General features: G+C 38.2%; 1 protein-coding gene across 1 annotated transcript; it reads left to right on the top strand.

Moving 5' to 3' along the window:
- Positions 1-6,883: 6,883 nt before the first annotated feature.
- Positions 6,884-11,567, top strand: LOC129671911 (cathepsin J-like). Its single transcript, XM_055601075.1, has 7 exons — positions 6,884-7,009; positions 7,903-8,025; positions 8,150-8,296; positions 8,758-8,982; positions 9,456-9,618; positions 10,563-10,680; positions 11,465-11,567. The coding sequence occupies exons 1-7, from the start codon at positions 6,884-6,886 to the stop codon at positions 11,565-11,567; spliced, it is 1,005 nt and encodes a 334-aa protein (XP_055457050.1).
- The last annotated feature ends 374 nt before the right edge of the window (positions 11,568-11,941 follow it).

The following is an 11,941-nucleotide window of genomic DNA, read 5'->3' as shown; positions in this document are numbered from 1 at the left end:
CCAGATCAAACCTGACAGAATCTTCCTTCCAGCATGCTGAGACACTGACACATCTGTTCCAGCATCTTGCATGTTCCAGCATTGTGCTTGTTCCTGCCTCAACTGCTTCAATTGCTGTTTCTCATCAAAGCCTCCTCCTAAGAGAACTTTGAAAAAAGCTACTAATCTTAATTGGTTCAGCATTTTAGACTGTTCCAAACAGGACTTCTATTAAGCCTAAAATTTCTCAACATTCAAAGACTGGACAACAAATGTTAATAATTGCTTAATTAACAATTTTCTCCAGTTTCCTTTGGGCCTCCAAACAGAATTTCTGCATGTCCAAAATGTCACATAGAAGAAATCCATAAGAACAACATCCAACTTTTCTTAAGGAGGGTTGGGTAGGTTTTTTGTTGTTGGGAGATAGTTATAAATTATTAATGGTCTTATTCAGAAGAGAAAACAGGGATTGACTCAGGGATTTCTCTCTTTTCCTTTTTCTTTTCTCTGTCTTTCTTAGATTAGGAGAAAAGGAGTTAAAAAGAATGAAAAGGGAATACAGGGATATCTTATAGAAATAATAAGACAAAAGGTAGATTATTGAATATACTCAACTTAAGGTTTTATTTGTTGTTCTCAAAAAAGGTTAATTTTAACTCTGGTATAGGATTTTGCATATTGATGCAAAAATAAGTCTATTTTTGATACATTGGTATAAATTTTAGTATAGTGATACAAATTCAAGGTTGCTTCCAATATTTTTAAACTGCTATTACAAACTGTTTAGGATATTAAATAATAGTTAATTGTTAGTTAATCAACTCATAGTCATGTCAGACACTAGACTAATTTATCATAGAAGTCTACATCCTAGATTTAACAGATAAATATGATTTTGTAGACAGATTGGTTACATAAAGATAGGTAAATCTTCCAAAACTTCAGAGACCTACAGAATATGGCATTTAAAAATGTCTTTGTTATTTTAAAGATTCTTTGATAATGAGACAGGTCATCTCCTGGTAGCACCCTGCCTACCTCAAAGAACATGATGAGCATTGAAGAACCTCCATGTAAAGATGGCATCAAATCTGGCAAAAGAGCCACTCACATAAAGAAAATGCCCTCATTTCACAACAGAAAGAATTCTGCTAAAAATAGGCAAGCCTAAATGCAGGACAAGTTGACTGCCGAACTCTGTCAGGACAGGGTAAGCAAGTACTAAATAGTTCATGCTTCACATTTATGTCTGTCAAATATTCTGAGCCCGAAGGCTGAAGATGATGCTCCAATGTTATAGAGAGTTATGAGTGACTGTTCAAGCAGCAAACTATCTCTGTCAATTTTTTTTGAAAGCTGCTAACATGCACTTCCTATATACTGTAGTAACTAGCTTTGTTTCTTCTCAATTCTCTGGTGGGGTTGAAGACCAAATAGTTACAGTTACACAATTAAGCTTAAGTTATTTACTATTTAAGAAATTGTTTTCATATAGGTAATACCAATAAGGATATAAAAGTTAATTTAGATATAGAACTCTAAACTTGTCAAGATGCTTTCTCCTAGGTTGCTAAATACATATGGACTGCACATTGCACATGTAAATTTTACCTAAATAGTTTTCATAATTTTATAATTATTATTGTATTAAAAGAAAAGGAGCTTTTTATTGGACTTAAAGGGGGAAATGTAGTATAATGTTCTTTCAGGATGTACATAATTTATCCTTTTTCATTCAAATGCTGATTTCTCTACTCCACTATATGGTTTCAATCCAGATATTGCATTGTGATGCTTATTCTAAGCATCACCTGTCTCAAGTTTGTGTAAACATGCCACCATGTGTTCTCTATATTATTAGTTAAACAATCAGCTACAATGCTGAGCAGTGGAGAGGATAGGGCGGGACATCCTGGTAGGGAGGGTAGAGAGAGGAAGCAAGAGGGAGGAGCAGAAAATCTACAGAAGATGTCTTAGAACAACTAGGAGAGATGGAAGGGACCTAGGATATGACTAAAAGCAAGTATAATGGGTGAAATGAATGGCAGGAAACTCTGTGGACATGGACGTTTAGGATAGAGTAACTATTGCCCAGCATTGTGTTCTAGGTGAATTAAATAAATCCTAGTCTCTGTGTGGTGATTTGGTTATACAGCTGTTTATAAATAAACACTGCTTAACTAGAAGATATATTAATAGTAAATATTAATACCCACAACAGACTCTCTTACATATTTTTCAATCACTATTCCCTGGAGGGTCTACCTTGGCAAGTTACCATGGTAGAGGATGTGCTCAGTCCTGACACTGCATGATGGACTGGGATGGGTAGGTGGGAGGAGAGGGAGGATATAAGGAAGAAGGAAGGAGGGTGGTATCAAGAGGAGAGGAAGGAGGGGGCTACAATTGGGATGTGAAGTGAATAAATAAATGAACAAAAAAAAGAAAGAAGAAAGAAAGAAAGAAAGAAAGAAAGAATATATCCATTCAGAAAGAAGACAGAATACCAAATAGCAATAGAAAACTCCACACAGTAAATATGCAGAATAATAATTTAAAAAAAAAAGATATTGAGAGCTACCAGAGTAAAGCCACAAATCACAAATAAGGGCAGTTCATCAGAAAAACTGGTTACTTTTTTTTTTAAATCACAGGTATCCTGAAAGCAGAAAGACATGTGTGGTATTTAATCACTTATAAGTGGATATTAGCCATATTATATAGAATAAACACACTAAAATCTACAGAAGAAGGTAAATGGCAAGTAGAATCCTAGGGAAGATGCTCAATTCTCACTCAGAAGGGAAAATAGAATAGCCACCGGAAGTGGTAGAACAGAGGAAACAGGACTGGGGCCTAACACAGATGTCCTCTGACAGGTAAATTCTTAATGGAAGCTTTAAGAAACAGACAAGACAGAAGGACTTAAGCAATGTGCTCTCAATTCTAAGAGACCACAGAGGCCAACTCAAACTACCTTACCCTGCAAATTTGACACAGTTGAAGAATGGTGGTGGCATTTGGAAGTTTATCCCATAAAAGCCATTGAATGGTTAGAACTTAATATGCTGTTCAGTGTATTCTATAACTAAGGAAGAAATCCAGAGGCAATAACAGATGTTATTCATTGTAATTCTCCTAGGGTTTTTTGTTTGTTTGTTTGTTTTTCTGTGTGAAACAATGAAAGAAAAGATGATAGAATAGTGTGAATATTGTGTCTAGGGAAAAACAACACATTACCCTAATATTATGTTTGTTAATTCTGTTACCATAAATATAAGAACTTAAAAAGCATTTTGGTTCATTTAGGAACCATGCTGCTGATGCTGAGGAAGAGTTTATTGGCCCTGACAGGTGAAGCACCTACCTCTGGCCATCGATTCGGAGCAGCAGTGATATATTCAAGGCTGTGAGGTGCCCATGAAGCCTCCCTGGAAATTTTAGAGTATATGCTCCTTCTGTCTTATTCATGACCAATTATATTGAAGGCATATATCTGCTAAGTTATTTTTCTCTTCTTGGTTTTGAATAGGCAAAAGCCATTTCAATAAGGAAGAAACAGAAGTAGAAGAGCATAAGGAAGATAGAGACATGACAGAGAATGAGGATACAGGTCCTCATCATGTCTGTCAGGGGGCATGTAGGTAGACATGACGCAGGAAGGGTGAACTGTTTTGGCCTAAGGCTTCTTTTCCTGTTGACTAGCTCTTTTCTGCTGATTGTGTCTGTCTCTCAGTGCTCAGAGCATGCTTGACCCAAGGTCTAGAATCATTGGTCACTGGGACACATCTGTACATCTTTCCAAGCTAGGGTTCACTGTAGTTGCCTGGTGCAAGGTCGCTTGGATGCATGCATGTATTCTGAGCATTTTGTCCCCACAGATCACATGTCTTGCCAAAGCAGGTCATAGTGGTATATGTTAGAGTTTGAAAAAATGGAACTATACGTTTGGAAGGTAGTAAAATAATATCTGTGGGTCTAAGCCTATTCAAATCACATTTACTAGAATAAACATATGAAAACTCTTTAGAGAATGAACAAAATCCCAAATCAATGTATGCTGTGAAAAATGGGCATGGCCATGTCAAGAACCTCAATGCCTCAGATCCATGGAAATGACAAAGCTATCCTCTGTGCAGAAGAGAGGGTTGGCCATTATCTAAAACCAGTGCATGTGGGAACTATCAATCATAACTCTTGCCTCCCTCATGTTTATACCCTGAGAGTGCTTCGGTGCTTAGATGTTCCACCCAAACCAGATAATCTCTCCCCCTTGTGCTGTATCCAATGAATGTGCTCAGTTTCTAGCTTACATAGATGGTTCTCTCCATCTGAGTTACCTGATTACAGCTCTCTGGACAAGTGTTTGTCATTTCTTCAGTTTCTGTCATTTCTTTATTCCCAGGTCATGCAAATCAGGTTTTAAAGACTCAGCTATGCTGGATGCTACAAGACAGACCATTAGATTTGCAATGGTTACTTGTTATGAAACAAAGAAAAAAAATTATTGGCCTACCAAACAAAAAAAGACAAGAAAGGATCACTGTTTATTTTTGTAACACGGTAAAGATCGGAAAGACTTTTTTTGACAAAATAGAAAAACTACCCAGAATTTCCAAAGGTAAAACTACCATTTTACATTGTTCCTTTCATATGAGTGAATATCAAGGTTCAAAAGTCTGGGGAACTGACTAGCTCAAGATGGATTCCATGGAGAAAAGTCACAGAAAACTAGAGTTCCTTAAAAAGACAACGCATTTAAAATGGTCTTACAATTCTCAACTCCACATGGAAAAAAAAAACAATAATTAAAACAATCCTGTAAAATAAAAGATCTTCTGGAGGTATCTCTATCCCTGATCTCAAGCTGTACTGTAGAGCAACAGTAATAAAAACTGCATGGTACTGGCATTTAAACAGACTGGTGGATCAATGGAATCTAATCAAAGACCAAGAAACAAGCTCACACACCTACAGACACCTGATTTTTTACCAAAAAAAAAGAAAAAAAAAAAAAAAAAGCATACAATGGAAGAAAGGTAGCACCTTCAAAAATGGAGCTGGACATATACCTGAAGGATGTTGTACTATACAACAAGGACATTTGCTCAGCCAGCAAAATGTCAGATATAATCTGATCCAAGGCCTATAGGATAGCTGTCTAATTTCCTTTGACAAGGTCAACAGGCACCCCAGGCTCAACCTTCCAGCAGCAGGCTGAAACCCTTATCTCAGAAAGAGCCTGAAGTCCCAGTGCCTGGAGGCCTAATCCAGTCACCAACACAGCCAATCAAAAGAAGGGCATTATAGAGGGGTGGGGCCAACTGTCCAAATACTTGGGATTTAAAGCCTGAGTGAGATGTTGCTGGAACAGACCCTGGGACCACAGCAGCCACTGAAGAGTTGAGTCTGTGGAGTGGACTGAAGCAGCATAAGTCACCACAGGTAAGGCCATGGAAAGGCAGAATGGGAAGTAACTCTGGAGGGGAGACTTGAGAAACTCCATGGAGAATCAGGCAGATCCCCAAGAAGGAGAAAATATTCTAATGATCAGCAGCTCTTCTGTCTGAGGTGGAGGGGAGAGAGTGGAAAAGGCATTGAAGAATCCAAGCCTATGTTCCCCAGGTGTAGGTTTCTATAGGTACCCAGTAAGAGCAAGTATGGATCTGTCCACAGAGAATAACAAAAGGTACCATGCACACCAGTAACCATCATTGTCTCCTCCTGGGCAATAGAGAAGATTTCTTGCATATCATCCCTGGGTAAATCTAGTTAGTTTGACTGATGCAGATGTAGAAGGAGGAATTTCCCTATCCAGGTCCTAGGGGGACTGTTGTTTTGGAGGCCCAGAAAGTCCTGAACCTAAAATTCCATTAGAGGCTTGCTATTGTACTCCATCCCCACGTGTGAGCCCTAGCTTCCTATGGCTTTACCATGTGACACCATTTCTCACTGAGGTAGTACATGGAGAGTTTAGTTGTATGGTCCCAATTGTAGTACAGGAAGAATAGTACCTGTAGTTTTCTTAACATCCTTTATAGGAGACATTTCATAAAGTTTTCATTCAAGAAGCCATGGCAGCTCAGGGTCCAAGTGAGTTCCCCAGTTATGGAAACAGAGACTGTCTCAGACATAAACTGATTGGTCTGCTCTTTGATCACCTCTCCTTCAGAGGGGTGCAGCCTTATCAGGCCACAGAGGAAGACAATGCAGCCACTCCTGATGAGGTCTGATAGACTAGGATCAAATGGAAGGGGAGGAGGACCTCCCTTATCAGTGGACTAGGGGAGGGGCATGGATGGAGAAGAGGGAGGGAAGGTGGAATTAGAAGGTGAAGAGAGAGGGAGCTACAGGTGGGATACAAAGTGAATAAACTGTAATTAATAAAAAAAAACTCAGAAAAAAATTTAAAAAAGAAGGGAGGGTTCAAGACAAGCCTACTTCCTGATATATATTAGAAAAAAAAATATGATGCCATGTGCCCTCCACAATTGGTCTCACATTAAAAATTTGGATCTGATACCACAAAATAGAAGTTTCACTTGGTAGAAATCATGAGTCATTGAATCCTAAGTCCATGGCTGCTTTTTCCTTCTGGTCTTCTGTATTTATTTAGTGAGATCTTTCTCAAATAATAAGATACCATACACCTGAATTCATTGCTAGAATTATGGGCATGTGCTCCTCACTTTGCATTGGATATAATAACTACCAGTGGTTAATTTATTTCAAACATATCCCTAACCTTTTTCTACAAGCTCTCAAAAAATATTTGGAAGAAAGTTCAAAGAATTTTATTGAGCATGGGTGGTTTAATTACTTGGAAAAGAGAAAGGAGACATTTTAGAAATACTGGTGTAGTCATTTCTTCATCTCTCTGTCTTCTGCAGGTTCTTGAGACATGACTCCTGCTGTCTTTGTGGTGATTCTGTGCTTTGGACTGGCCTTAGGTGCTTCAGTACATGATCCTAATTTGGATTCTCAATGGGAAGAATGGAAGGAGAAATATAAAAAAAAATACAGCCCGGTTGGTAAACGGGAAACTATCCAGATGAAACCCAGAATGAATTGCTATTGGTATTGCAAGGGCCTTGGCACATTAGAGGTCATAGAATGCCACCCTTAATTGAGAGATTATCTACTCACAGTCACTATGAGCACATGATGGCACAATTTCCCTTTTCCTCAGTATATACAGAATGTGTGGCTTAGCACCCTTTCATTGGCCTCCTCTCAACTGTAGCAGCAAGTCCATATGCTCAGCTTCTTCCAGAGTTTAGTAAGAAAGAGATGTCAGATCTTGAGGAAGCGCTATTCCTAGTTGTCTGAGAAAGCGCCAGATTGCTTTCCAGAGTGGTTGTACAAGTTTACATTCCCACCAGCAATGGAGGAGGGTCCCCCTTTCTCCACAACCTCTCCAGCATGTGTTGTCTCTTGAGTTTTTTATCTTAACCATTCTGATGGGTGTAAGGTGAAATCTTAGGGTCATTTTGATTTGCATTTCCCTGATGGCTAATGAGGTTGAGCATTTCTTTAAATGTTTCTCTGCCATTCGATATTCCTCTGCAGAGAATTCTCTGTTTAGCTCTGTACCCCATTTTTTAATTGGATTACTTGATTTTTTGTTGTTTAACTTCTTTTGTTCTTTATATGTACTGGATATTAGCCCTCTGTCAGATATAGGGTTGGTGAAGATCCTTTCCCACTGCAGAGGGTGGAGGAAGGGAGGGATTGGGACGGGAGAAGGGAGAGAACCACAGGGGGGATACAAAGTGAATAAAGTGTAATTAATAAAGAAAGAAAGAAAATAAAATAGTTATAGAAATCAAAACCTTATTAGTAAATACTTAAAAACAAATTCATTTTAAACAAAAAAAAAAAAAGAAAGAAAGAGATGTCACCAGTTATGCTCACTTCCAGGAGGTAGAAGCAGTGAGGAGAGCAATATGGGAAGAAAATATGAGAATTGTCAAACTGCACAATGGGGAGAATGGTCTGGGAAAGGATGGCTTCACCATGGAACTGAACTCCTTTGGTGACCTGGTGAGTGTGATATGAATTGTTTCACATTGTGTTCTCTTCATTTCTTCACATGGAGCCGTGTGTGTGTGTGTGTGTGTGTGTGTGTGTGTTAATTTTGTTTTGATTAATGCTATTTTCCTTGAAGACTGGTGAAGAATTCAGAAACCCAATGGCTAATATTCCAGTTCCAGCTGCCCTGACAGTGACAAAAAAAGACAAAAAAATAGTTGATGGTCTACCCAAATTTAAGAACTGGATAAAGGAAGGCTATGTGACTCCTGTAAGAAACCAGGTAAGACAATGGCATGTGCCTCTTTTTTTTTTTTAATAACCCTGAAGGTAAAATACTTGATGTGTCTGTATGTATGCTGAGTGTGCAAAGATGTGCAGTTCTATTTTTCTCCTATGAAAGCTTCATACATTTATACAATGGACATTTATCTTAGAAATCCAACAAGCACACATCTTTTTAACCATTGTCCTGTACCACATCTGTCTCCAGAATTTCTTTCTTCTTTCTTTTTTTCATTAATAACACATAAAACCAGTAAGTCCTGCTCAAATATTTGGGGTAGTTCCGTCACTAAGCGAGGCAAGAGCAAGCTGTCAGCAGTCATGTCCTCTAGGAGAGTACCCTTCTTTCCTAGGCATCTGTCAACTTTCAGTGCACCATTTTCTAAATTATTAGGCTGTCTATGTTGTTGCTGGGGTTGGTATTTGCTTGTGTATGACAATGTTTTCTTCCCTGAGCAGGGTACATGCGGCTCTTGTTGGGCTTTTGCTGCAGCTGGTGCCATAGAAGGACAGATGTTCTGGAAAACTGGCAAACTCACCCCTCTGAGTGTGCAGAACCTAGTGGACTGTTCTGAAAAGCAAGGAAATAAAGGTTGTGATTATGGCACTGCATACAGTGCCTTCATGTATGTTAATGAAACTAAAGGTCTCCAGGATGAGATTTCCTATCCATATGAAGGAAAAGTAAGTGGACCTCCAATATTGTCATGATATCTCACCCTTTAACAAAGATACACTTGCAAAAGTAATCCATTGTCTTCTGAACTCCCATTGGAAGGTAGATTCTCTATACATTATAATTGCTCTCATTACAATATCTGCCACATCTTAAACAGCTCCTGGCATGGTGGTTTCCATGTAGCTGTCCCTGATTTCATGCACATGGAAAATATACATATCTTTCTACATTTAATAAAGATTTCCCTCTGTGAAAATTTCTTATGGACAAGAAAACCTATGAGGTGTCTTTGAAGACATGAGAGCTGATTCAATGTTCCAAATCTTCCAGTTTATTTCACTTCCTGGGATGATTTATAACCATCCCTACTTGGCATGTTCAGCAGCAAAGTGCACAGTGTTGTGGTTGTGGTTCTCATTCATCCTTCCTGGAAAGTAGATGTAAGTAACTGAGTCTCTTATCTCTTTACTGTTTACAGCAAGGAACCTGCAGGTACAATAGTTCGAATTCTAAAGCGTATGTCACAGACTTTACGCTCCTCCTACAGAATGAAATTTACTTACTGGTTGCTGTAGCATCAATAGGGCCTGTTGCTGCAGCAGTTGATGCTTCCCACGACTCTTTCAGGTTCTACCGTGGAGGTAAGCATATTCTCTTTTATATATGAGAAAAGGAACTCGTGACATCCCATCCCATGCCATGCCATGCCATGCTATGCCATGTTCATGAAATGCTATTTATCTATAAGATTGTATGTGAGATTGGGTTTCTGGATTTTCATCCCCACCCAACGATACTGAGTCCTTCTTTCAAGTGATATGACCCTCTTATGAAAGTATGTACATCATATTTTATAAAATGTATGTTTAGCTTATTTTTAAACTATCCTTAATTTTTGGATGTTTTAGATTTTTTATGTGGACTGTATATCCAAAATCAAATTATGAAATGATCCTCTTGAATTAATAAATTCAGTGAGTTTTACTTGGGATGAGAGTCTAGTGAAAAATCAAAAATTCCAATTAGTCATCTTATATGCATCTAGGCAAGTGTTTATCAACAAATCTATGCACATTTTGGTTTCTTCAGGTTTTTGTGACTACCAATATACACACACATACACATGTATATATATACCAATATAAACACACATACACATGTATATATATATATATACACATATATATGTATATATATATATACTTATATGTGTGTATGTGTGTGTATATTGGTATTATCATTCAACTCTTAATCTGGTTGTAGTTTACATCATTTCAGGGAGCTTTGAAAATGCCTCCCAAGGGGGCTGGAGAAATGGCTCAGTGGTTAAGAGCACTGTCTGCTCTTCCAGAGGTCCTGAGTTCAACTCCCAGCAACAACATGGTGGCTCACAACCAATAATAATGTGATCTGATGACCTCTTCTGGCATGTGGGGGTACATGCAGATAGAACAGTATATACATAAAATAAAAAAATAAAAATCTTAAAAAAAAAGAAAGAAAGAAAATGCCTCCCATCATTGGGAGCAGTACTCACTCTCAGGTATTACGGGCATCTCACATCAGATTCTCTTTTATTTCTCAGGTATTTATTATGAGCCAAAATGCAGTCAGTATTCTGTGAATCATGCAGTTTTGGTAGTTGGCTATGGATATGAAGGAAATGAGACAGATGGCAAAGATTACTGGCTGATCAAGAACAGGTATAAACTGCCAAAATTTTTATATTTGATATTCCAGGGACTGGAAAGATGATTCAGTATTTAAGAGTACTAGGTGGTCTTCCAGAGGATCCACAAAGAGATTATTTCTTATAGTCAATGTTTGAGTATACAGACTAGAAAACTTTGTCCCATTTACATTGAACAAAGTCTGTTCTTGTTTTTCTCTGTACATGTATGAGGTGTGTGTACATGCATATATGTCTATGGACAACTATGTGCATGATTACATATGTATAGAGTTTGATGTTAACATCAGATGTCTCTCAATCATTATCCAAGTTCTCTATTGAGGCAGTGCTTCTCACTGATCTAGGAGTTCACAGTCTAGACTGGCTAGCTATCTTCCACCAGGTCTGTCTGTTTCCATGTCTAGAAAACTTGTGCTATAGGGAACTGCAGTGGTAATCTGGCTTTCGAAAAGCTCTTTACATTGATCTCTAGTCCTTAACCTCTAAGCTCCCCTACAGCTTACAAAACATACTCACAATGTGTTATCATAACAACCTCCCCATTCCGTCACTGGTTTCTTGGTGTCAGTGTTACTTTGTGCCATTGCTTTTCTAAAATCTTACACATTTGTTAGGACTGAACTACTCTTTCTCCACTGTGGTCTTCACAATCCTGTGTGATGTGCCTCTTGATACTCAGGAGTAGAACCTCATATTTTTCTGCTTCTTTTGTTAAGTTGGCCTCTTGCCAGTTATAGCAATAAAGCCACCATGCATTGATCTTTCTACTAAGTGAAATATATGTTTCCTTCCAGCTGGGGTGAAAATTGGGGCATGAGAGGCTACATGAAGATTGCCAAAGATCGTAGCAACCATTGTGGAATTGCTTCGCAAGCTTCCTTTGTTGATATATTCTGAGCTGCCTGGTAGCCACAAGGGAGGACAGCATGTTGAAGACAGCATTTAGTGGAGTGCATTCCAATTCACAGTGACCAGCCATTGCTGAGTGTATTCAACAGTTCAGTTGATGAAGTTCCACATTGTGATGTAGATTCTGAAACCTGCTTGCTCTATTTCAACATTGCAATTACTGTAATTAATGCTCTGTATGGATGTGTCTTCATGATTGCTACAGCAAATTGAGTTTCACTTTTAATTATTGTGTGGATTGTGTCTTTTAGAAAGGTTAAATTCAAATATAATTTCTAGCTTCTTTCTGTTTTCTGAAGTGATTTTTTTTTTTGGTTTAAACATGTAATTTATCTTGAAGACAGTACTGAGTATAGTAGGCT

This window comes from Psammomys obesus, unplaced genomic scaffold (genome assembly GCF_907164565.1).
Source record: "Psammomys obesus unplaced genomic scaffold, mPsaObe1.curated_primary_1811, whole genome shotgun sequence".
Lineage (NCBI taxonomy): Eukaryota > Metazoa > Chordata > Mammalia > Rodentia > Muridae > Psammomys > Psammomys obesus.
Note: the sequence above shows the minus strand (reverse complement) of the source record. Positions and strands in the feature narration are given on the sequence as shown.